General features: G+C 49.3%; 2 protein-coding genes across 11 annotated transcripts in view; one reads left to right on the top strand and one right to left on the bottom strand.

Annotated features, from left to right (window-relative positions):
* Window positions 1–14,839, top strand: part of RASSF5 (Ras association domain family member 5) — a 72,023-nt gene extending 57,184 nt beyond the window's left edge. For 2 of the 3 annotated variants that reach the window (XM_045456205.1, XM_045456207.1), the window contains 4 exons: window positions 4,297–4,407; window positions 5,549–5,846; window positions 6,318–6,433; window positions 8,049–10,446. In XM_045456205.1, the coding sequence (XP_045312161.1) occupies window positions 4,297–4,407; window positions 5,549–5,846; window positions 6,318–6,433; window positions 8,049–8,201 (678 nt within the window). In that variant the 3' untranslated portion in view covers window positions 8,202–10,446. Of the gene's footprint in view, window positions 1–4,296; window positions 4,408–5,548; window positions 5,847–6,317; window positions 6,434–8,048; window positions 10,447–14,505 lie in introns of those variants that run through there. The other variant, XM_045456206.1, reaches the window with a different exon arrangement.
* Window positions 13,278–25,858, bottom strand: part of EIF2D (eukaryotic translation initiation factor 2D) — a 29,038-nt gene continuing 16,457 nt past the window's right edge. For 5 of the 8 annotated variants that reach the window (XM_045456197.1, XM_045456200.1, XM_045456198.1 and 2 more), the window contains 11 exons: window positions 25,204–25,457; window positions 24,614–24,731; window positions 22,883–22,928; window positions 22,348–22,451; window positions 22,101–22,250; window positions 21,633–21,722; window positions 20,838–20,933; window positions 20,169–20,276; window positions 19,454–19,574; window positions 15,009–15,183; window positions 13,278–13,479 (listed from right to left, as the gene is read on the bottom strand). In XM_045456197.1, coding sequence (XP_045312153.1) covers window positions 13,409–13,479; window positions 15,009–15,183; window positions 19,454–19,574; window positions 20,169–20,276; window positions 20,838–20,933; window positions 21,633–21,722; window positions 22,101–22,250; window positions 22,348–22,451; window positions 22,883–22,928; window positions 24,614–24,731; window positions 25,204–25,457 — 1,333 coding nt within the window. In that variant the 3' untranslated portion in view covers window positions 13,278–13,408. The remainder of the gene's footprint in view (window positions 13,480–15,008; window positions 15,184–19,453; window positions 19,575–20,168; window positions 20,277–20,837; window positions 20,934–21,632; window positions 21,723–22,100; window positions 22,251–22,347; window positions 22,452–22,882; window positions 22,929–24,613; window positions 24,732–25,203; window positions 25,458–25,858) is intronic. The other 3 variants (XM_045456199.1, XM_045456201.1, XM_045456202.1) reach the window with 3 other exon arrangements.

Raw genomic sequence — 25,858 nt, 5'->3', positions numbered from 1 at the left:
TGAACTCACGAAACTGTGAGATCACGACCTGAGCCGAAACCAAGAGTCCGACGCTCAACCGACTGAGCCACCCACGCGCCCCTGTGATATTTTAATAGAAAAGTTTGAGGATCACTCTCTCGGGGGAGCATTTCTGTTCTGACCCCTAGCAGCTAGCCTCTTCACGTGGCTGTACCCTAATAAACTTGAGCCCTGAGAGACAACGCAGCCCTTTCCATAGCTTAGGATGTGGGAGCACAAACCTATTTTTCACCAGTGTCTTGGATGGGCCAGCTGCATCGGGAGCAGCTAAACCATCTGCCACCGATGCCAGCGGCTTAATCAGAGTGGATGAATTCCATGCCAGATGCACCGAGATGTGTAAACCCCCTACGAGGGACACCTCGCAGGCCGATGCCGGTATTTGTTCAGTCAGAGTGAGTTCCCGTTCTGTCTCCATCTTGGGCTAACCTAGGAGACAAAACGCTAGCTGCGTGGTTTCTGACTTTGTACCCGTGACCGGAAACAAATTTTTCACTTTGAGGACTTGAAAATCTGGCAGGTGAATAGAAATTGAGGTCTTTGCCTTACCCTCTGAAGATTACTATATTATTGACCTTGTTCACAGAGCAGATACTTCCTTTTAGGTAAATCTCCAGGCAGTGAATATCTGTAGGCGGCCAAGTGTTAATTCTGCTGCTGGATGGCGACCCTTAGGATCTGAAATGGGCTGCGAGGGGTCTATACCAGTTCTTCTCAAACATTGCTGAACATCAGAATTACCTCTGCCCAGGCTGGACCCCAGGCTGGACCCTCTGCCCAGGCTGGACCCCAGGCCATAAATCAGAATCTCCGGGATGGAGCCCAGTGTTTTTAGAGATCCCCTAGATGATTCCGTGTGTAGGCAAATTTAAGAACCATGGGCCTAGGGGCACCTGGGTGTGGCTCCGTCGGTTGAGCATCTGACTCCTGATTTTGGCTCAGGTCATGATCTCATGGTTTGTGGGTTCGGACCCCACATCAGGCTCTGTGCTGACAATGCAGAGCCTGCTTGGGATTCTCTCCATCTCTCTCTGCCCCCTCCCTTGCTTGCACTCTCTCTCTCTCAAAATAAATGAATAAACATTAAAAACATTAAAAAAAAAAAAAAAAGAAAGAAAGAAAGAACCACTGGCCTCGCTTCTGTATCATCCCTGGGAAGGAAGGGATTAGTGAGCTCCCGTGGCTGTGGCTGGCTGGCTCGCTGGCTGGCCTGCTTTGGCAGGTGCTTCATCCAATCCATGGGTCAGATCTCGTCTGGCAGATGCAGTCTGGGCGGCAGGCATAGTGGCCCCAGGTGCTGACACACCAGGCTGGGGGACTCCACGTGTTGGCCACACAGGGTTCCTGGCACTTCCGACGGGGCGGGGAGACCAGGATGCCTGTCTTTTGCATCAGTCCTGGAAGGGGTGACCTCGGCTGCTTGCGTCACTTCCCCAGGTTTGTGGCGGGAAAGGGGGCGGATAGATGGGTTATCTGCTGAAGAAAAGGGGAACAGGAAGAAGAAGAAACCTTTAGTCACAGTAGCTCTGCCTCTTGCTGTGTACAGACCCAAGCCCGGAACAATCGGCTTTTGCAAGCTGTGACACAGCTGCCTTTTCTGACAGGGAAATGGCTGTAGCCAGTTGGAAGCTATGAGAGGAGATCTTTCAGGAGCTTCAAGAGTTTCCTTTCCATCATTTAACTTTTTTTTTTTTTTTTTTGTAGACAAGTTTGAGAAAGCTGTGAACTCCTGAGGAGGGGACAGCCTGCGTGCTTCACGGCTGGAAAGGGGGGAGTACATGGTAGTAACCAGATGACTGGTCTTTCTGGCCGGAAGCTCCCAGGGCTGAGCCTCTGCCAGGCACACGTGGCCCCGTAGGGATGAGCCCCGCTGTGGGGAGGGTTGGAAGGGTTTCTGGGGCAGTGTGTGTCTCCAGGAACTAACTGTGGGAATGGATGAGGAATCAGGAGCTCCGTTTGAGGAGCTGGGTTAATGAATTGACAGTGAATGAAGAAGACACTCTGTGAGGCTCGTATCACCTGCTACTTACCTCAAGCAAACAGGAGATGCCCTGGCCTGTGCTCCCCCTTGGGTGGTCTTCGATGGGATCAAGGTCCAGTTCAAGAGCCTGAGCGGCCACGTAGGAAAAGGGTGGGTCCTGCCTCCTGGCAGCTACATCCTACTTGCTCTGCTCTCCAGGCCCTACTCAGATGCTTACTAGCAGTGGGACCACAGATCTGTTCCTTAACCCCTCTAAGCCTCAGTTTTATAATCTGTAAAATGGGAGTAGCATAGGTGGTATGTGAGAGAAGGTATGTGAAAGCACGTAGCACAATGCTGTTATTTTCAGGACCCCTGAGGAATAGTACAGGGGGGAGCAGACAAGCCAAGGGAAGATGCTGCGATGGAAAAGGGGTGTGGGCTTATCTCCATGCAGAGGGGCGGGGGTGGGCGCCACGGCAGCTCACCACAGCAGCCACAGAACATGTTATCGGCCCCGGGGAGGGGGGTGGGAAAGCAGGAGGAGGAAGTGAGGGCATCCTGCTGGGTGTGCCCAATCTCCATGGACAGCTTGCTGGAGGGAGGACAGCCAGGGCGGGCTCTGTTGGGGGTGCCCATTGTGTTCAACTGGGTGGTGTTGCCGTGACAGGGTGGGTGTGAAGTTCCCCGACCAAACCACACCCCTGAAGGGTGGTGTCAGGGAGGCAGCCAGGAGAACACAGACGCTCCGCCTCTCTGGGCCTGTTTCCTCATTTGCCAAAGGAGAATCATGATCCGTGTTGAGTCTGCTAGATTTCTAAAATCAGGCGAGTTCTGGGTGGGTTTTTCCCAAACCATGGCTCCTGCACTCCAGGCCACACAGAGGCAGCATGGAGACAAGATTGAGAAGCTGGGCGGCAGGGAGGTTGGGAGAAATGCAGGGAAATAACGAGGGACAGAGTTGCCGAGACCCCAGAGTTCACCCCTGAACCCCCTCCACAGCGTGAAGGACACTGACCCCCAGCTTCTTCTTCAGTTTTGTTCTTCCCTTACCCTTCCCTAGGGGGAGAGGGCACCAGGGGAGCCCTTGGGAAGGACTCAACAGAACAGCCCGGGAATTTCCTCTTAGTTCTGCACATATGGACAGGGCTCTAGGCAACTTACTGAACTCCTTAGTCCTGGTTGTCTCACTTGTAAAATGTAGGTAATAAACTCCATCTCACAGAGTTCTGGTTCATGAGGATGAAGAGACCGTGCATGCCAAGTTCTCACCACAGAGAGGGTGCTGAGAACATGTTGGTTGTCCCCATGCTCCAGGAGAGGAGGCTGATTCTTTCAATTATTGTAGGACAGCCCCCTGTCCCTTTCTGGTTCACTCATTTGTTTGACAAATATATACAGTTCGCCCCTGAGCAACGTCAGGGTTGGGGGCGCTGACCCCCCTGCACAATAAAAAATCTGAGTATAACTTTTGACATCCCCAAACCTTCACCACTGATAGCCTACTGTTGACCGGGAACCTTACCAATAACATGAACAGTCGATTAACTCAGTTTCGTATGTTATGTGTATTATGCACTGCATTCTTACAATACAGTGAGCTAGAGAAAAGAAAATGTTACGAAGAAAATCATAAGGGAGAGAAAATACATTTACAGCACTGGACTGTATTTATCGAAAAAGAATTGGTGTATAAGTGGATCCATGCAGTTCAAACCTGTATTGTTCAAGGATCAGCTGAACTGACTTATTATGTGCAAAATTCTGTGGCTGGTGATGTGGGGCCTGAACTGATGCTCCTGTGCCCTTGGTCCCCTGGGTCTGGGTGAATTACTGTCTTTCCCATCAGCATATGCTGGGGACTGTGTGTACATTCCTTTCTCTCCAGCTCTATTGTTACTTCCTTGAGGAGATGGACCCCGGCTTGCATTTCTCTGCATCTCCCTTAGCATCTAAAGGCTATGTTTTCCATAGCAACCCTCTGTGAGCCAATGCTGCTCTGCTGATTCACCAGATTTGTGGTCGGTGCCCATGTGCTGGGCATGTTCATATTAGTCTCACAGCAAGCCTGAAGGGTATTGTTCCCATTTCACAGGTGAGGAGACTGAGGTTTAGAGCTATTTCCCCAGGGCTGGCCTGGCTAGGCAGTGGCACCGCTGGAATTTGACCTCTGATTGTTCTCACCGTGAGCCCATGGAATTAGTTTTTACCCCGTGGTGCTGGTGCTCCCTATGCTTGGTCAGGGAGGCCTTTGGGAGGGTGTGGTCCTACCCTTTCTCATCCACTGTGTGCCCACTCTCACTTCTGTGTTCCAGAATGTCTGTAAACCCCCGGAGGAGACTCAGCGCCCGCCCACACTGCAGGAGATCAAGCAGAAGATTGACAGCTACAATACCCGGGAGAAGAACTGCCTGGGCATGAAGCTGGTGCGTCGCGCCCGCCCCCATCCACGACCCCGGCCACGCCCCCGGTCACTTGGGCTCCCCTGCTCCCCCTCTAGGTTCTGGGGCGGCCCTTCTGAGGCCCCTCCCCTTGCCCCAGGCCTGGGGGCTTGTGCAAGGCTGAAAACCCAGGCGGTCAGGGACCCACCCCCGGGGCTGCAGGGAAGAATGGGCTTTAGAATAAGATCCAACTCCGTCTCTGGCTCTTCCCACTTTTCGCTTTGGGAACCTTCTTCTTAACGTCCCTGAGCTTCAGTGTGAAAGAGATATTGGTGCCCACTTGTCGAAGCTGTCCTGAGATTTAAGTAATATAGAGTGACCTGGTACTGCTCCGCCCTCAGGAAGGCCTCACAAGGGCGGTTCGCAGCTCCTCGTCCTCTCCCTCTTGGTTGTTGCACCGTTACAGCCTGCGTCTCAGGAGGCTTCCTTGGACTGTGCAGCGCTCTGAGCAGGGAGGCACCGACTCTGTGCCAGGCTAGCGAAGGCCATCTTCAGTGGGAAGGGAAGGGGAGGAGAAGGTAGAAGAACGCTGCCCCCTGCTGGAGGCTGGTAGCAACTGGTTCTGGGGGCTTCGGCCAGAGGGCACGCTAGAAAATCCAGTCTCCGGTGGACCTGGGCGTTAAGTCTTGCAGGCTGCTGGTTTGGAAAGAAATACAGGAGGAAATCCAGTGGGCTGGTTCTCCAGGGGCCTCTTTACAGAGCCTTCCTGCTCCTCCCTGGTTTGGAGGGGCAAACTAGAGAGGACGCTCCAGACCCTGCCTCCCAGGAGTGGGGACTCACCAAAGGCAGGGGATTGGGACAGGGAGCCTGAGCCCCCAGAGCGAAAGCCACGGCAGCTCCTCGTGTCCCCCCTGGTTGCTGGATACTGCGTGCCTTCTCTTGGCCCGATGCGGGGCTGGCAGGGGGACAGTGTCTCTGCCCTCCAGCACCTCCAGGTCAGCAGAGATGGGAAGGAACTCGGGGAGACAGGTGGGGGGCTGACTGGGATAGCACTGTTATTAGGAAAGGCCTCCGCACCCACCCCACCCCCTGCCCCCGACCCAGGGCAGTGGCCCAGAGTGGCAGCTAGGATCATGCAAGTCAGACCGGAGCTGACCCATGGGGCACCCCCCACCTTCTTCCTCAGAGTGAAGATGGCACCTACACGGGTTTCATCAAAGTGCATTTGAAACTTCGGCGGCCAGTGACCGTGCCTGCGGGGATCCGGCCCCAGTCCATCTACGATGCCATCAAGGAAGTGAACCTGGCGGCCACCACGGACAAGCGGACGTCCTTCTATCTTCCTCTGGATGCCATCAAGCAGCTGCACATCAGCAGCACCACCACGGTCAGTGAGGTCATCCAGGGGCTGCTCAAGAAGTTCATGGTTGTGGACAATCCCCAGAAGTTTGCACTTTTCAAGCGGATACACAAGGACGGGCAAGGTATGAGAGAGCAAGCTCCCGGCCAGAAACCACCTCTCCCACTGAACCCCTGCCAGACTTGGGTGGGAGGACTGGGCTTCCTCTGGGCACTGCACTCCAGCCACGTGGAAGGGCCACACAGGCACTCTGGGCAGAGAGCTGGATGGGGAGCACGCGCCTGCTCTCGGTGCCCCTCACTTTATACGTGACTGCAGGAATCCCACACCCTGGGCTCCCACTTCCTGATCTGTGGAATGGGAGAGCACCCGCCTGCCACTGCTAATCTTTTGGGAGGTGATGCAAGTGGAAACAAGTTTCCAACTCTCAGCAGACACCAAAAATAAAAGGTCACTCCCTATGTCTTCTCATCAGGTTCATTTCATTAGGTTGGAAGGTTGGCTACTTCCAGTTATAACCACCCTGCGTCTTATTTCCGGGTCTGTCCTCCTCCCCACGTCCGATGAGCCCCTAACTCCCTCTCTTGGTTTGCAGTGCTCTTCCAGAAACTCTCTATCGCTGATTGCCCCCTGTACCTGCGCTTGCTGGCTGGGCCTGACAATGACGTCCTCAGCTTTGTGCTCAAGGAGAATGAAACTGGAGAGGTGGAGGTAGGTCTGGGCCCCTTTGCTGGTTGCACAAACCCAGCCCTCAGGGCACACTGGATGGGGCACCCTCGCGGGCGTCATCCTCCCTACCCAGCATGGCTGGGGGCCCTGTGGAGGCAGCTGGGAAAACGGGCTGAGAAAGTAGAGCCGGGGTAGGTGCTGGGCCAAGGAGGTTCAGTGTCCAAAGCCAGGATTGTAAGCATCCTGGGGGATGCAAGTCAGCACCTGTGTCTGGCAAGGTCTGTGGAAAGAAAGGATTTCACGGGCTTTATTTCTGAACACCCAGGGTGGAGGGGCACTGGGAAGCAACTGGGCCCAGGTTGGTTTTGCTCCAGGATGGCCTGAGGCCCAGCAAGCTCCATGCCACACACACTGAGCCGTGCGTCTCTTCCTGGCTCTTAAAAACGGACCTCCTTCCTCAAAGGGGAGTTCATCAGAGTGCAGTGTAGCGGCACGAACTAGGGTGAAATCAGGCTGGCGCCCTGCGCGGCCTGGGATACTTGGGAGTTGGAGTCACGGAGGAGTGGCCGAGGGCGGGGGAGCATCCTCAGCGTTTGGCACACTGTGTTCGGTGGAGGCCTAGGGTTAGGGGTCACCGTGGAGATTCGGGGCATCTAGGCAGGTGTTAGGGCTCTGTCCCCTCTCCCTGCTTCAGTCAGGCAGCTGGGCTTCCATCTGACTTATACACTGGAGTCAGATTTTTGGAAAAAGTACTCTGCTGAAAACGTCTGAACGCTGCAGGCCTGGTGCAGAGCTCACGGGCCTGGGAGTTCAGAGACGGGGCTCTAATTCCGGTTCTGCTGCTGCAGCTCTGTCCCAGTAGCTCTACCACCTTCCCTCTGTGGGCTTCGGTCTCCTCAGTTATGCAATGTGGGGATTAAACTAGATAAACCTGAATATTCTTTTGTGCTCAAAAGAGCTTAGGAGTCAAAACCCCTGGCTCCACAGAGTGGGGCGGGGGCTCTGCTCCTGGGTCAGCCTGAGAGCAGTGACGCTGGCCTTCCGTCCCGGGAGGCCAGGTCCCATCGGGGCAGGCCTGGGCCAACCGGGCTCTACAGAGCTTTACAGGTTATGTTACTTCGTTATCTGCTCTGCCAGCCAAGGGAGGCGGAGACCCTAAGCCCGTGGCAGATGAACAAGCAGGCTGAGAAGGGCGCAGTGACGTGCCCAAGATCCCATGGTGGAGTCAGGCTGAAACACAGTCTCCGGGGGCCGAGTCCAGCTCCATCTGCCTCTTGGGGGTCTGCACGCTGAGAGCCTGTCGCTCATCGCCCCACAGCAGACAGCTAGAGAGGCCAGCATGGGCCCCGGGCGGCTGTAGCAGCTGAGATCTGTTCAGATCTGAACAGATCTCAGCTGCTACAGAGAAAATGGAAGACGGTTGATTCTCCAAATAAAACACCACACATGGACTGGTACATCTTGGTCATGAGATGCCAGGATTTGAAATTTGGTTGCTGGTATGACAAGGGAAACCCAAGCTTTATCCACTGCACTTGCCTATTCGGTAGCAAACCGTGTGTGAACCGTGTGAACCGGGGAGGCAGCGTGGGCCCCTCAGGTCGTGCGGCTTCTGACCTGTCTTCTGTTTCTCCCCCATCTCCCTCGTGCCTCGCAGTGGGACGCCTTCTCCATCCCTGAGCTCCAGAACTTCCTCACGATCCTGGAAAAAGAGGAGCAGGACAAAATCCAACAAGTGCAGAAGAAGTATGACAAGTTTAGGCAGAAACTGGAGGAGGCCTTAAGAGAATCCCAGGGCAAACCTGGGTAACCGGTCCTGCTTCCTCTTCTGGTGCCGCGGATTTATTTTTATGATTATTATTTTGCAACACTTTTTCTCAGGACACCTCTGGCGGGTGCATTTGTGCCCACCTGGCAGTTCCAGATGTGGCACGAAACCTCTGAGGGGCGCAGGTGCGCGCGGGCCAGGCGCTGCCTGCCGCTCGCTGCTGAGGAGGGGGATGGGGGACAGAGCAGCCTCGGTCCTGGGCGATCCTCCCGGAAGCCAACCGGCTGCCTCTGTCATCACCGAACCGCAATTGTTCGCACCAGCCGGCAAAGGAAAGAAGAAAGGTTTTAGAGCTGTTACGTTCTTTCTCTGGCTTTTATTCTTCTTCAGTTTCTCTCGTATTTGCCGCCCACAGACCTTTATTTATGAGTCAAAAATTGTAGCATATTCCTCTAGCAGATCTGAGCTGAGCCCTGGAAAGCAGGATAATGCTCATAAAAGGACTGTTCCCTCACTGCCCCAATGTGCCCATTTTCATGCTCAAGGGAAGGTTATAAAGCCACTGGCCCCAGATGCTCAGGTAGGGAGCACCAAAGCTGAGGCCGGCTCGGAGGCTTCCGGAGAAGCCGCAGCCCGCCCTGGCCCTCATTGCTCAAGAGTCCGTGCACGTAAACCCAAAGGCATATGTTATCTGCGCAAGTGTGACAGTCACGTCTTTGTCGTGAACAGACAAGTGTTTTTAAGTTACAGTTTTGAATTTGACATTGCCATCATCATCATGTGTTTCCACCAAAGGGAAACCAACCATTCACCATTTTGAATGTCTCCTGTGAGAATGGAAATCAGGCGGTCTGAGAAAGCCGAGAGACGTCGCAGAGAAGTGTGTCCAACTTGCCTTTGGCCTTCCCCCAGCTAGCGAGCTGGGGAGGGCCTGGCTGCCTTGCTGTCCCCCTTGGGCTGCAGCACGGCCTGTCTGCTTCCGCCAGGACTCAGGTGCTGTCAGAGGAGGCGCCTTGACTACAGACCGGGGAACCTCCAGCTCAGCCACCAGGGGAGTCCTTTTGTGTTCTGAAGCCCGGCCCGCCCGTGGCACTGCGCTCAGTGAGCCTGTGGGCTGGCTTCCCGCTGACCTCAGTGCCTTTTTGTTTTCAGAGAGAGGAGCAGGGTGCATTTGCTTGATGCTCTACTGCCAGCTTGCTCCTGCCAGGAAGTGGCCCACGGCGGTGTGGGGGGCAAGGCAGGAGATCCCTCCCTCCAAGGCTGGTGCAAGAGTCAAAGACCTTCCCATCTGAGATCCTGGGCTTTGACTCCCAAGAAGTGATGTCAACCGCAGGGACAGGGTGGGTCAGATTCCTAACTTACACCTGTACTGGCTCCCCGTTCAGGTGCAAACTTAAAAATGAACTAGCCAAACAACTGAAGCGAGTAGCCAGGACTGCGAAGACACTCCAGTGCGGAGGGAGAAGGACTTTTAACTTCCAAAGCAGGGACGGTTTTCCCATCCAGCCTCTCAGAGATCACTTCTTCGCTCCTCTGCCTTCCCAGGTCCTGCTTGGGTCAGGTTGAGCCCCAGCTTGTACAGCCTCAGAAGTCCCCTCCCTGACCCTTGCTGCATCCTCACTGCCCCTGATCCCAGAAGGAATGCTGACCCCTTGTCATCCAAACTGTGTCTGTCATTTTCAAAGCTGCAGAAGCAAGACGAGCTAGCAGCTCAAGATTTTTGAGAACCCCCCCCCCCCCCGCTCCCCACACCCTGGTTATCTGCCGTCTCCTGCTCAGCCTTATCGCTTCCCTCCCTTAAGAAATCTCTCCCTGCTGTATATTAAAGGGAGTGGGTAGAGAGCCCCTTTTTCCTTCATGCTGCATGTCTGTAACATTAATGGAAGGCACGGCTCCTGCTGCAGCCACTGTGAATGCTGCTGAGGGCCTCCCTCTGATGGGGTGGCCATTTTATTTTTGAGAAGGAAAAAAAAGTCACGTCCATATATACGTAAGGGCATATAGCTATATATACAGAGATAGGGGTGTTTATGAAATAAGAAGATTATGGGAAAATTCCGACTTTATCTAAAGCACAGTTAGACCCAGGACCCGTGCCGAGTCCCGAGCCTCGGAACATAGTCTGTGTGAATTATCCCTTCCCTGCAGAGGTGGGTATGACTGCTGGTAGTGCCTTCTACCCTTGTGTTGCCCAGTGTGTACGTGTTTGTCTTGAGGATATTTTCTTTTTAAGTGTCTTTCTTAGATGGGTTTAAAAAAAAGTAATAAAAGCTTGTTGCAAAAAGGATTCAGACTGGAGACACCTTTGGCCTTCACCATCTCCGGGAAACTGGGAGCTGGGAGAGAGGGTGGCAACAGGGAAGGGCACGCGCTTCTTGGCAGAGTCACATTCCCTTTTGCCAGCGAACAGAGGAGTGAAGGCTGCTCTTCAGATAATCTGGAGAAAACGGACGGGACGCATGGGCCAGAGGGTGTTGCCCCGGTGACCGGCTGTCCTGCACACCCCCAGAGCAGGAGAGGAAAGGGGATGTGCTACAGAAGGGGATCCTGAGTGAGAAGAGAGGAGGGAGCTTTCTGGAGCTAAAGATGATTAAACATGAGGACAGACTACTGATGTGGACAAGGATTCTTCTATTTCTCAAATTATTTAAAAATAAGGCAGGTATGGGCGCCTGGGTGGCTCAGTCGGTTAAGCGTCCTACTTCAGCTCAGGTCATGATCTCACGGTCCGTGGGTTCGAGCCCTGCCATCGGGCTCTGTGCTGTCAGTTCGGAGCCTGGAGCCCGTTTCAGATTCTGTGTCTCCGCCTCTCTCTGCCCCTCTCCCACTCACATTCTGTCTCTATCAAAAAATGAATAAACCAAAAATAAATAAATAAATAAATAAATAAATAAATAAGGCAGATAGGACGTGCCTCTGAGAGTTTAAGATCAGCTCATCTGGAGGAGGGCAAATGAGGTGAGTAAAAAGACCCTTTCATATTAGCATTATCTAACTTCCGTCAGAGAAACAGCTCTGTAATCACAGAAGCAACCACATAAAGTTGTTAAGAGAGATTCCTGCCTGCCTTCCGGTGGTGACAGCCAGCTCACTCCCTATCTCCCTGGAAGAGAGAACACTGTATCCAATAGACGTTCCTAAAGTTACCCAAGAATGGGGCACATCTGTAACATTTGTTCATCTAGACCGCCAAGAAGTATGTCTTTCAGTAACTTTGCCAAAACCTAGACATGAACCAGTTTCTGCTTTTCACTGAAATTCATCTGGTAACAGCATGGGATTAATAAATTCAAAGTTATGGATTTGACCTCGATAGTGTTTGGCTTAGCACATAGGAAAAACAAACAAACAAACCAACAAACAAAACCCCAATTCATTAAACAGCCTAACCTTCCCCAGCCTTCTTACACGTATCTGTGGCGTTCACCAGGGGGAAAGGGAAGATGACCTAATGCAAATGTGTCATCATTACTGGAAAAACCAAAGCACATGTCCTGACAGGACTGTCCTAGCAGAATTCTAGGTTAAATCACAGTTAGAAGTGGATGTTCATTTTAGACCCACCCTCACTGCTTACTGGCTTTGTGTCTTTAACAGAGATCAACAAGGCAAGACACAACCTCTCTGAGCCTCCAATCCCACCAAGACTGTGCAAAGCAAATCATGTTTGTGAAAGAACCTTATAAAGTACTACATGTTATCTGTATTCATATAAGGACCATATTTCATCACTACTATTCACACCATACTCCCTCAGATCAAACTGTCCAAAGGTTTTGTTGTAATAGGACCTCGTTTGGGGTCAATTTCCAAAATCCCTTCCTCGGTTCCATATGCCTGTGCTGGCAGAGAGAGGATTAGTAAAATTAAGGGGTTTACCTACAGCAAGTCACAAGTGACTAGCACTATTATTCTGGGTCTAATAATGAAAGGTAGGTGGTGTCACACACGCACTTTCATATCCCTTTCTTCCTTTCCAGCCCCAGATGGGTAATTTGCAAATATTTGCATATGTTCAAGTCTTTCTTATCTCAATTAAAAAAAAACAAACAGTGAGATGAGAAAGGAAAGAAAGAAGTAAATTGAACTCTAATTGTTTTTTGATGGTAAAACCAAAGGACTCTCAGCTCCGCTCTCGTTCCTTCCTTTTGTACAAGGAGAGCTTTGGTCACAGAAGTGACTTCCGGACCAGCGTGGTGGTTCTGAACCTTTTTGGCAGTGATCCTGCTGGGAATGTGGCAAACGCATGATAACCTCTCTTAGGAAAAGGATCATACAAAAAAATCTTGTACCATTTCAGGGAGTTCACAGATCCTCTGAAGACCAACTAAAGACCTCTTCCATGAGTCCCCAGTTAAGAAGTTCAGGGCTAAAGAAAGCATTTGTTGGATAAGCCTCTTCCCTGTGACAAGGCCGTCATGCCACAGCCACATCACAATCTACCATCACCAGTGGCAGCGTGCCAGCGCTGGGGAAGAAGTCGCTATTGTTGAGAAACCCATGTGCTTTTAGGATTTATTTTTATCTAGCCCAAATGTTGCTGCAACTTAGGGCCAAGACTTTCTTCTTTTGCCTTGCTCCATGGCAGAGAACAGCTGAGTTCTGCTTCTATGCGACTAACCCTTTACAGATGTGAAGGGACTATTTTTGGGCAAGAGGCTGTGGACTATTTGCTTAGAGGGGCTTTAAAACACTGGAAGTCCCTACCTGCCTGAGCTTTGGATGGGCCATCTGGCCTTGAAAGCAGGAAAGGCACTAAACCCACTGAAATCACATGTATAGAAAAGGGACTCCACAACAACCTCTTATGTCAATTTAAATTGGCGTATGACTGGGGCACCTGGGTGGCGCAGTCGGTTAAGTATCTGACTCTCAATTTCAGCTTAGCTCATGATTTTGCGGTTTGCAAGTTCGAGCTCCGCGTCGGGATCTCTGCTGACAGCTCAGAGCCTGGAGCCTGCTTCAGATTCTGCGTCTCCCTCTCTCTCTGCCTCTCCTCTGCTTGTGCTCTCTCTCTCAAAAATAAATAAATATTAAGAAAACAATTAAATTGGCGTATGACTTGAAAATTTTACTACAACATTTTAGCTAAGTGGAGGAAACAAGAGGGAAATCAGATTTAGATTAGAATAAAAATTTATTTTGGTAAAGAATTATATTGTTTCATTTGTAAAAGCTGAAAATGCTCATATAAATTACCAGCCCAGAGCTTGATTTCCACTGGATCGTCTGCATGAAACAAGAGTCTGTTACTTCTTCTTGCCAGGTTTGGGGGCCTTTTCGAGGCCTTGGATGTGTTTCCGAGGAAGCTGATACTCTTCTACAATCCAAAAAGCAGAAACCCCAAGCTCGCTCTTCTCCTGCTCCCTCCCTGCCACCTCCTGCCCTTGGCCCCCCACCCCCATGGGCTGACCCACAGGCACAGCTACCTCCCCGCCCTCTCACCCCACTGTGCGCTCATTTCTGTTGTGAACTTCCGTTCAATCAACCTCCATCATGTGACCGCTTCTTCTATACCCAGCTCAAACCTAGCTCCTCTGGGAAGCGGTCTGGGATGGACCATTTATCCTTATACCTCATGGCTGAAACGTGTATTTTAGCAATTTTCACACTGATAGCCACTTTCTAGGGTATACTTGAGGCATTTATAATTTTCTCATGAGACAGAATGTATGCATCTGTGTTTAGCCATGTGCTTGGCTATTTTCCTCTGTATTTCTTCTTAGTATCTCAGATAGGAATTCTTCACTTAAAGGGGTCAACTCCAAAAGTTAGCTACAGGGTCCTGCCTTAAGCCCTAAACTACATTTGCTTATTGAGCATTTACTATGCCAGGCCCTGAGCACGAAAAGGATGAAGGCAAGGTCTCTGACTTAAGTTGCTCCGTCTAGCAGAGTGCTAATATTAGGAAAAATTGGCCAAGTTGCAGATGCTAACCAGAAACATAAACACAACTGGAAAGTGATACATTGGCAATTTCTTAAATGCTAATTTAAGGACAGAAAAAAAGTGGGGCTGCTCTAAGACAGGCTTTGTTTGACCCCTAAGCTGGGCCAATGAGCCCAGATGTGGTTGGGCAGATGTGGGCTGTGGGAGGGTGGGCGCACCAGGCAAGGGAACAGAGACAAAAGCACCAAGTGTGAATGTGCCTGGCACATCTGGGGAACAGCAAGGGCGGCAGCATGGCAGAGGCCCAGGGGTGGGGGAGAGAGCTGCCAGAGACCCTGAGGGGAAGATGATCTGGACTGGGAGGGTCTTATTTACTGAGTGTAGGAACTTATTCTGAAGGCAGTGACAAGGCATAAGGAGTTTTTACAGGAGAGTGATGCGATCTCGTTTGTTTTAGAAAGCTGACTCAGACAGATATGGTGTGAACTGAGGACAAACTGGAGGCTGGATGCCCCAGACGTGGTAGAAAGAACTCAGGCTCTACAGTGTGACAAACCAAAGTTCAGAGCTGGGCTACAACACCAAACAATTGAGTATCTCAGGGCAAGGTACTGAATCTCTCTGAAGCTCAGTTTCCTCATCTGCAAAACAGAAACAGTTCTGCAGCATCGTCAGATTAAGAGAGATCATGCCTGCATGAAGCCCAGCAAAGTACCTAGCCCAGTCTGGATGCTCAAAAAATGTTTTATAAAAGGGAGAACCAGGAAGAAAACTACTCCGAGAGCATGATGGAGAGAGCTCTGAATTTGGGGGGCAGGGTGGGGGGGCGGGGCAAAGGATCTGGCTCAAGTATTAGCTCCAACTCTTGCTGGCCAAGAACCATATGGCCACAAAGATTATGACGACTGGCGTGAGTTGAATTGGTGGGAAGATTTCTGCTCCTTCAGAGGGGATGCTCACCAAGCAACAGGCGGCTGAGGTGATGGACCTGGTTTCCCTGGATCTGGACCTGCAGGCTGTCCTTGGCCCCAGGTGCAGGTGTGACGGTCGCACTAGCCTGGCAACGCTGCTGGAGGATGGCGGCCACTGAACACGGGTCCAGGCCATAGGCCTCCAAGTTCCGGACCACAGTCACCTGTGGGGACAGAAGACTGATGGCAGGTGCAACCACAGGCCCTCCCCTTCACGGAGCCTTCTGGAGCCTCCGCAGCTCTCCACCCTCTATGTTCACCATCCCCACACCCACGGTACCTTTTCCTCCACGTGGTACTTTTATTTTTATGCTTATTGTTTCTTTCTATCCCATCCAATATATATACTTAATGGAATACTCTCTATCCCACATGTAACATGTGGGAACTTTTTAAAAAGTTCTTTTATGGGGCACCTGGGTGGCTCAGCCAGTTAAGCGTCCAACTTCAGCTCAGGTCATGAACTTGCTTTTGTGAGTTCGAGCCCCATGTCAGGCTCTGTGCTGACAGCTCAGAGCTGTCTTCGGATTCTGTGTCTCCCTCTCTCTGCCCCTCCTCTGCTCACACTCTGTCTCTCTCTCTCTCTCAAAAATAAATAAAGATTAAAAAAAATTCTTTTTAAGTTCTTTTATTATGAAGAGTTAAAAACATAAATAAAAGTAGAACTGATTACTGAGCTCCTATGTTCCCATCACTGGCTGCAACAATTATCAACTCAGGACCAACCTCGATTCACCTAGACCCCTGTCCATATTACTTTAAAGCAAATCCTCCTGCACATCAGATCATTTTATCTACAAATGCTTTTGTACGTATCTCTAAAAGATAAGGGTTCTTTCAAAGACAAAGACAAAACCATCATCACACCTAAAAATGAATGGACAATAATTCCTTAATATCAAGCATTTCATCAGGAACACATTACATTTTTCTATTATTCATCAACTTCACAAATGACATATATATCATTTTGAGATTTAAAAAGAACATCAACACTTAAAATCACAATTCTCTCTTTTTGAAACAAGTTCTCTCGCATTATTTGTGACTAGAGAGAGATGGTCGAGTATGTTACCATCAGGAGTGGGCTGGGGAGGGCTGCTCTCGATAAAGTTACAGGTTCCAAATAACCCAGGCCTGTCAAGGGACTCTAGCCCCAGAGAATCTCAGAATTGATAAGACATCAGAGGTCACACCTGTTTCGGCACCCCCATCTGATGCATGAACTCCTGGCTACATCTTCCCCCAAGTGGTTGCCCAATCTTTGCTTGTGGACCTCCAGAGACAATAACTCCCTATTTTGCAAAGCACCAATTTTAATTTTGGACAATTCTAACTGCAATCATCAATATTAAAACTTAATGTTTAAATAAGTTAATACAAGCATTCCCTGATTTTTCAGAGTACACGGTATGCCACTTGGCTGTTATGAAAAGTCCTACGTTAGTACCTGTTTTTGCTGATTCAAATCCACAGGGTTTTTGCTTTTGTAAAAAAAAAAAATGTGAAAAGGGAAAATAGCATTCGGCATTGGTCTTCTGGGAGCCCTCACAGAGGCAGCAGGCACCGAGCAGCAAGAACACCCCGGTCACTCCTTCCCCGGAACTACACTCAGCCACCAGAGCTTTGAACTTTGTGAGCATCTGGGCCTTATCTCCATCTATTCTATGTATTTGTTAGCAAGATGTGTCCTGAGGTATCAGAAAAGCCTAAAAGAAGTTATTTTTGGGGTCCAGGAACACTCAAAAATTTTCCATATAAATTTTTGCTTTACAACCCTTTCAGGTTACAACAGAATTCAGAGGAGTGCTCCACTTTAAATAGTGGGGATTGAAGAAGACACAAAGAAATGGAAAAACATTCCAGCTCATGGATTGGAAGAACAAATATTGTTAAAACATGAATACTACCCAAAGCAATCTGCACATTCAGTGCAATCCCAATCAAAATTGCACCAGCATTCCTCTCGAAGCTAGAACAAACAATCCTAAAATTTGTATGGAACGACAAAAGACCCCGAATAGCCAAAGTAATATTGAAAAAGAAAACCAAAGCAGGAGGCATCACAATCCCAGACTTTAGCCTCTACTACAAAGCTGTAATCATCAAGACAGTATGGTACTGGCACAAAAACATACACATAGACCAATGGAACACAACAGAGAACCCAGAATTGGACTAACAAATATATAGGCAACTAATCTTTGACAAAGCAGGAAAGAGTATCCAATGGAAAAAAGACAGTCTCTGTAGCAAATGGTGCTGGGAGAACTGGACAGCGACATGCAGAAGAATGAACCTGGACCACTTTCTTACACCATTCACAAAAATAAACTCAAAATGGATGAAAGACCCAAATGTGAGACAGGCAACCATCAAAACTCTATAGGAGAAAACGGCCAACAACCTCTTTGATCTCAGCCACAGCAATTTCTTGCTTGACACATGTCCAAAGGCAAGGGAATTAAAAGCAAAAATGAACTTTGGGACCTCATCGAGTTAAAAAGCTTCTGCACTGCAAAGGAAACAATCAACAAAAAGAAAAGGCAACCAACGGAATGGGAAAAGATATTTGCAAATGACATATCGGATAAAGGGCTAGTATCCAAAATCTGTAAAGAATTTACCAAACTCAACACCTGAAAAACAAATAATCTAGTGAAGAAATGGGCAGAAGACATGAATAGACACTTTTTCCAAAGAAGGCATCCAGATAGCCAACAGAAACATGAAAAGATGCTCGATGTCACTCATCATCGGGCAAATACAAATCAAAACCACACTGAGGTACCACCTCACACCAGTCAGAATGGCTAAAATTAACAACTCAGGAAACAACAGATGTTGGTGAGGATGTGGAGAAACGGGAACCCTCTTGCACTGTTGGTGGGAATGCAAACTGGTGTAGCCGCTCTGGAAAAGTGTGGAAGTTCCTCAAAAAATTAAAAACAGATCTACCCTATGACCCAGCAATAGCACTGCTAGGAATTTATCCAAAGGATACAGAAGTGCTGATTCATAAGGGCACATGTACCCCAATGTTTATAGTAGGGCTATCAATAATAGCCAAATTATGGATAGAGCCTAAATGTCCATCAACTTACGAATGAATAAAGAAGATGTGGTTTATATATACAATGGAATACTACTTGGCAATAAGAAAGAATGAAATCCTGCCATTTGCAGCAACATGGATGGAACTCGAAGATATCATGCTAAGTGAATTAAGTCAGAGAAAGACAGATATCGTATGTTTTCACTCATGTGTGGAATTTGAGAAACTTAACAGAAGACCATGAGGGAAGGGAAGGGGAAAAAAAATACTTACAAACAGAGAGTGAAAGAGGCAAACCATCAGAGACTCTTGAATACAGAGAACAAAATGAGGGTTTATGGGAGGGTGGGAGAGAGGGGAAAATGGGTGATGGGCATTGAGAAGGGCACTTGTTGGGATGAGCACTGGGTGCTGTAAGTAAGCGATGAACCACGGGAATCTACCCTCAAAACCAAGAGCATGCTGTACACACTGCATGTTAGCCAATCTGACAATGAATTATTTAAAAACAATAATAAACAAACAAATAGTGGAGAAAACCTACATACATAGAAACTGCTTAGTACAGAGTCTGGCACATAACTACACACTCGAGAAATAGTGCCTATTGCTAATTATTATTGAGGTTATCATTACCGGTTCTCATTCACTGCTTATATGTCAAGCACAATTCTAAGTGCTTCACGCATGTATATTCCTTCATCTGGTCCTCACGGTGCCTTATAAGGTAGGCATTATCACCATTTTTCACATTAGTAAACTCAGGCAAAAAACCATTAGCTTTCTCAACGTCAAGCAGCAAGGCAAAAGCCACATTTGAACCCACATGTTCCTAATGCCAAAGACCACTCTTATAACCATACATTAGAAAGTTCTTTATTTTGAACCCAAGTATGTCTTCTTGGGATTTCCACCCAGTATTCCTACTTGTCTTCTCAAGGCATCTCAGAATAAGTGCACTCCTTTTCCCAAGAACAGCTTTTCATACACTTGAGGACAGACAGAATTTGTTTCCTATGTGTCTGTTGCCAGGCTAAACACACTTCTTTACAAGCTATTTTCACTGAGCAACGCCCAAGAAGTAACAATGAGAGCTGAAAGCCCATGACAGGTCTAAGAGAAAAATAAAAATAAAATCTTGTTTACCTTTGGAACTAGGCTCTAGCGAGTTTCCCAGCACAAAATCCCAGAGGGAGGGAGTGAGGGGGCAGCATCACCTGTTTTCTATAAGGCCCAGCCCACTTACGCAAGCATGGGTCTTTCATTAACTACCTTTGTGGTGTGCCAATCTAAAATCCTCTAATCACATTGTAGAGAATAAAACTTATAGCAGGGACATTAAATCACCATCTTCCAACATTGTGTCTTTTAAAATTTACCTTTTTATTAGACGTTCTCTGTGCTAGGGTGATGTCAATTGGGCAGATTCTGCCTTTCTTCACAATGGGCTCTTGTCCTGGAAAAGTCACTTGATACACAGGCTGCAATTTTTCCAAACATCTGAAACAGGAGTTCATAAGCTATAGACTGGTAAAGCCAACAGAAGCTATCTCCTCATTCCCCGCTACGAGCGGGCAGCTGGGTGTGAGCCAATTTGCAGGCAGTGGTCTGCCCTGGGCTGCACTCAGAATCACCGACCTCACCCAAGGAGCTGCACCCAAGACCAATTACATCAGAAACTCCAATATTCTTTAAAGATCCCCAGAGCATGGCCAAAGTCAAGGCCCATGGATTCAGGGAAGGGATCATCAGTGACCTGAACCCCTGAAAACTGTCCAGCAGCCTGGCCTTCTGAAAATCTGTCCGGGCTGCCTTGTGGAGTTTACTCCATCTCAAGACTCTCCTGTACCCAGTGTGCTGAAGTGCTGCTTCACATTTGTGACGTGTTCCAATGAATCTTTTAGAGAACTCCTTTACCACAAAGAGTGTCCACCTTCTATCTAACCAGATTTTCTCTTGTTATCCTATACACTGGGACTGACCAACTTTTTCTATGAAGGGCCCAATGGTAAATATTCTACGCCTTAAGGCCACAGGGTCTGTGCAACCAGTCAACTCTGCCATGGTAGCATAAAAGCAACTGACAGACAATACATAAACAAATGGGTGTGGCTATATTCCAAAAAATACAGGTAGCGGGTCAGATCTGGCTCATGGGCTGTAGTTTGCAAACTCCTGATGTACATAATTTTCAGTTTTGATCTGTGGAACAAGAACAAAGAATAAGAATCTTTCTTTTGAAGACTTTAAGACAATTTCTCCCAGCCTTCTTTTTGCTTCTAAATCTTTCTGAAGTTCTTAATTTTAATTCATTGTTCTTCTTTCTCCCTTTTAAGTTCTCTCTTTTTTTTAAATTTTTTAATGTTTAATTTTGAGAGAGAGAGAGACAGAGTGAAAGCGGGGAAGGGGCAGAGAGAGAAGAGAGAGAGAGAGACAGAGAATCCGAAGCAGGCTCCAGGCAGAGCCCGATGAGGGGCTCGAACCCATGAGCCGTGAGATTATGACCTGAGCTGAAGTTGGATGCTTAACCGACTGAGCCACCCAGGTGCCCCTTAGGTTCTCTTCTATATTGTGTTGGCTCAAATCATTCCAAGGAACTTCCACATCAAAATCACCAAAACTGTGTTCATGTAGACGATTATCAGGTGAATTATGGAATGAAAAATCAAAGACTAAGACAGTGACAACTTTACAGTTCAATGTGATGGACATTCAGGGGAGGGTGGGGGGAAACACTGGAGAGGGACTGCCAATCCCCACTACCTGGTCAGGAGACTGTCCCATGGAAGCTTCATGACTGTGTGCTGTTCGTTTTTCTCTAAGATGCAGTCACATAGGATGGGATCCAATTTCACGAGACTGAAGGGAAAGAAGAGATAATAAAGAAATGCCACTCCCGCCCCTACTGACCCCAGGGCCACCTCAGGATTCGTCTCTTGTATGTCCTTTGTTGTCATCCAGAACCATTAGAACCAATTCAGGGACCACAGTCCATGAAGCAGTGTACCCTGTGGATGGGACGTATGGAAGGTTTTCCTAGAACAAGGGTAATGCAGGTGGTAGAGGGGAGGGGGTGATGGGATCCCTGGCTCAGTTCTGCTAACTCATCATGATAAGGCCAACAGTTTCCAACTCTCTGATCATGGGGATATCTTCTGGAAAAAAAAAAAAAAAGTAACGGAATGTTCTTCATTTAGTAGTTTATCTTTTGTATCCACTTACTAAGAAAACAGAGAACACCAAAAAGCCACAAGGACTTCGGTAAAATTTTTCTAAGTTTGCATTTTATTCCTCACAATAGCACATGCATTTGAAAACCAGCAGTGGATATATATGAGCTGATACGAACTCGGGCTATATATAGTCAGTGCTGACAGCACATGTGGATCTGAGCACCAGACAACAACTCGAGGTGTGTCCACAGCCTCTGGCTCAGAAACCACTGGTCCAAACGGTCGTGCTTTCCCCCGTTCCCCTCCAGTGCAGACATCCTCCACAGGGGTGTGCAAGAGTGCGTCGTCACGGACTAATCTCCAGCAGAGCTCCACACCCACTCACTTTTTGTTGTCCGCATCAACGAGGTCATTTCTCTTGACATAGTTGATGATGATCGTCCGGACCTCACCGCCCTCGAGAATGCTCCCCTTCCTAGGTCAGAAATGACCGGGGGGGGGGGGGGGGGCGGTGGTTAGTTCCTGCTGTGCCAGGAGATAAACTGCGGACACCAAGACTCGCTCTCTGCTAGGCAGGCTGCTTTCCTGGGCTCTCTGACCTCTATTTTCTTCCCTTTCCTGACTGACGTGAGCAGGACCATGTGCAGAGTAGTTACAGGTAGAAAAGGGAGAGGACTATTCTCATTTGTTCAGAGACGCTTCCCAGGGGAAGGAGGCTGGAAGCTGGACGTGAGAGAAAGGGAGGACAGGGCAGAGCACATTCTGCCAGTCCCAGAAGAAAGCTACTCAGCTGGAGAGGATCTATGGCCAGAGCACCAAGCAGGCAGAGGAGGGCTGCTCTCCAAAAACTCACTTGTGGCCAGACTCCTGGAAGAGCAGAGTCATGCTGGCTGGGACACAGTAGAGGGATTTTATATCTGGAGGGTGATAGGGCTGTTCCCTGCTACCCTCCTGGATAGTCTGGGAGGTCGGGGAGGGCTCGGCTATGACGAAAGATGTGATCCTAAAACCCGGCAGAAGGAAAGAAAAAACACATTTTATACTACACCCAGGTGCCCCAGGCCAGCTGAGCTACGGTGACCAGGCCCCCCTGCACTCACCTCGGGTGCTTCCAGTCCACAGCCACAATGCTCTCCACCCCTTTGCTCAGCTCCTTCACCTGTATAATCTGTTCCTGCTGCATGTGCTGCAGAAACTTAGAGAGCTAAGGGAGAGAGGGCCAGTGCTAGGGACTCCACCGATGGCACGCACATCCTGAGCGCCTGACATACCCCCACGCTGAGCCTGGCCTGACCCTGGGTGGGGCACATGACAGTCCCTGCCCTCATCAAACCAGGAACTGGGAGGCCCCCCACTCTGAGGCTCAGGGAGTGGGAAGCGGCTACAGACTAACTGGTGAAACCTTTTGGAACTCTGGCCAGATATAAAGGGGTGGAAGGGAGAGAGGCGCGTGGGTGCCCGCCCAACTGCCTCAGTCCAGGGAGAGTTTTCTTTCCCTTCCTTACACCAGGAATCAAAAAGCTTAATTCTAGCCTGAGCCCTACAGACAGGGCTTCCCCAGCGTCCAACCAGCTCATGGCACATGGGCCCCTACATGACTCTCTGTGTGGGTATGTGGAGAAGGTACCTGCTTACCTTTTTGTAGCTGGACTTCTTGATGTCCAGCTGTCGTCCTTCAGGGCTGGTGGCAGATGGAAAAGGCAAGTTAAGCTAACAGAAGAACTGTGGTGGGAGCTGCCCGGTCCTGAGAGGGGGACATTGTTCCTCAGCCATCCCCCTCCACATTCAGGTAGAAGCCGCTGTTCCAGACTCTGACCAGTGGTGGCATCAGAGAGGGATACCAACTTTAGGACACTCTAGATCACTGCTGTCCATCAGACCTTTCTGTAAATATGGAGCGTTCTCTGTCTGTCTATCCAATATGGTAGCCACTAGCCACATGTGGCTATTAAGCCCTTAAAATGAAACTCACGGGACTGAGGAACTACATTCTAAATGTTATTTAATTTTAACTAGTTTCAATTTAAACAGCCGCATATGGCTGGTGGCTACCATACTGGATATGGCTTTAGAGTTCTCTCAAACTAGACCACCTTCTGTGGTCTCCAAAGATTCACCTCAAGGAGAACCTTTCCAACACCAAGCTCACTGAGGCAGCTGGGCCCAGGACAGGATTTGGCAAACTACATGCTGTAGGCCATATCTGGCCACATCCCTTCACTACTGTCACTGAAAGGGTAGAGCCGAGTAGCTGCAATAGTGACTGTCTGGTCTGCAAAGTCTAAAATATTTACTATCTGGCACTTTATAGAAAGAGTTTGCTGACCCCTACCCTACAGCTCTTAATTTTGGGGTGGAATGGTCCTGAGAAAGTCATAATCAGTCCCTGTTCTCAGAACTTACATTTTTCTCAAAATGTGACAAGCAACAGCAGTGGGATACACAGAGAGCCCTTCTAGAACCCCTCCCAGGTTAAGAACTATATCCTAGAGAAGACTCTAGGACCTCTTTCCCAGTTACTTACAACCCAGCAAGAACAGGACAAATTACCACATACTCTGACCCCCACACTCGTATAGGATGCCTTAAAGAAGCCCACATGTAAACAGGAAGAGAATCACATTAAAACCACACTTTAAAAAAAAACGGTAAAATTCTCAAAAAAGAAAAGTTAGTCTGAGTGTAAAAATCAGTGAGCAAACCATCTGATCTGATATTTACTGGGTGCTTATTAAATGTCAGGCTATTTAACTTTGACAACAATCCCACAAGCGCTGGAAATGAGGGTTCAGAGAAGCTCCATAACAAGTTCAAATACACCTTGTTCCAAAACCCTGGGAGCTGGCATTTAAGCCAAGATGTCTGTTTTCAAAGTCCAGGTTCTCTCTACATGTGATCCTGTCTCCTGGCCCCTGTGTTCAGGGTGTGGGGGGGCTCACATGGATTCTTCCTCCTGACACAATGTAACCAGGACCACCTACTTTGAAAGTAACCTGTGAAGGGGCTGTACAATCCAGATGAAGCCTCCTGACTGAGAGGCTCCCGGGGGGGGGGGGGGGGGGGGGGGGGGGGAACTCTTCCTGAATAGGACAGGCTGCCCGATTCATGAGACAGCCCGGAATCACCATAGCTGAGGCAATGCTCGGAGAATATGGAGAATTTTAACCCGAATCAACATCCTTTTGCTGGCTAAAACTGAAGTGTTCAACACTCAGGACCAAATTCATTTGCCAGATCAACCCTCCATGCCACTCTCTCAACAGCATGTCCCTCAACCAATTCTCCCACAGTCCTGTCCTGACATACCACCAAGGGACAAGAGAGAGCCCTCGCCCCGGCCGCCAGCCCCCACCACGCCTTCCATACCAGCAGGACAACATGTGGCTGCCAAGGAACGTGCTGGTGAGTAAAGGGAGGTCAGCTTTTCTGACTTGGCATTTTAAAGCATGCAAGAAGCAACGCTGTACCAGTTCATCCATTTGTTCTGCAAGGAAAAGACAAGAACCACGTTTTTCTGACGGATACAGAATGCCTAGTGTAGTACAATCCCCGCCCAGCCCCACCCCTGCCTCACCCCCTTAGCCCTGGAAGGAACCCATCCTGGGCACCAAAGCTTCTGAGCACTGAGCCTTTCAAGAGGGAAGACCCCAGAGAAGAGGTCTAGCCACAAGGTCCCACCCAGCCAGGAGCAAGTGCTTCTCTGACAGAGAAGTCAGAGCCTAAAAAAACCGTGGAGGCCTCTGGGGCTGGAAACAGTCCAAGTGCCAGGACAGACCGGCACCAGGGAAACACGACTGGTGTGAAAGAGACTCCAGGTCAGATGTCAAAGGGCTGCTGAACTACCCTCACCAAAACAAGGACTTTCCTGTTCTCCTAGAGCTGCTCTAGTCAGAAGCATAGCAAAGCACGTTTCCTAAACTGACAGGAAGTGGGTCCTTCTACTCCCAGAGCTATACCTTGAAGGGTCTTGCTGTCTGTGGGGTCTGGGTTCAGGCCCCTGACACTGGGGTCTTCCGAGGCTTCTGATAGGGATTTCTCCCCACACATCCGCTGAACCTCCCCATTCTCCTCCTCTCCCTCCAGGGTCAGGCGCCTCAGGTCTCCCTGCAGGGCGGGGTCTGCCTGGACAGACTCCTTCTCTTCACTGAGATCTGGGGGATCCAGGGCCAGTGGAGCAAGGGAAGGTGGAGAAGACTTGTCTCCAGATCGCCTGGAAAAATCGCATGTCAGAAACGGCAAGCAGCAGCCACGATATTCTCCAGTCCTGTTCAGGGTCAGCTGGGAGTCCAGAGAGAGTAGGAGCCATGGCAGTGGTGTCCAGGAGACAGCAGAGAGTCTGAGCTCCCATCTAAACTCTATTTCCAGGGCACCTGGGGGGGCTCCACTGGTTGAGCATCCGGCTTTTGATTTCCACTCGGATCATGATTCCAGGGTCGTAGAATTGAGCCCTGTGTCAGGCTCCATACTCAGCATGGGGCCTGCTTAAGATTCTCTCTCTCTCTCTCTCTCTCTCTCTCTCTGTCTCTCCCTCTGCCCCTTTCCCCAACTTGTGTGCGCTCACACTCTCTAAAATAAAATAAAATAAAATAAAATAAAATAAAATAAAATAAA

The sequence above is a fragment of the Leopardus geoffroyi genome, chromosome C3 (genome assembly GCF_018350155.1).
Source record: "Leopardus geoffroyi isolate Oge1 chromosome C3, O.geoffroyi_Oge1_pat1.0, whole genome shotgun sequence".
NCBI classification, from domain to species: Eukaryota; Metazoa; Chordata; class Mammalia; order Carnivora; family Felidae; genus Leopardus; species Leopardus geoffroyi.
Note: the sequence above shows the minus strand (reverse complement) of the source record. Positions and strands in the feature narration are given on the sequence as shown.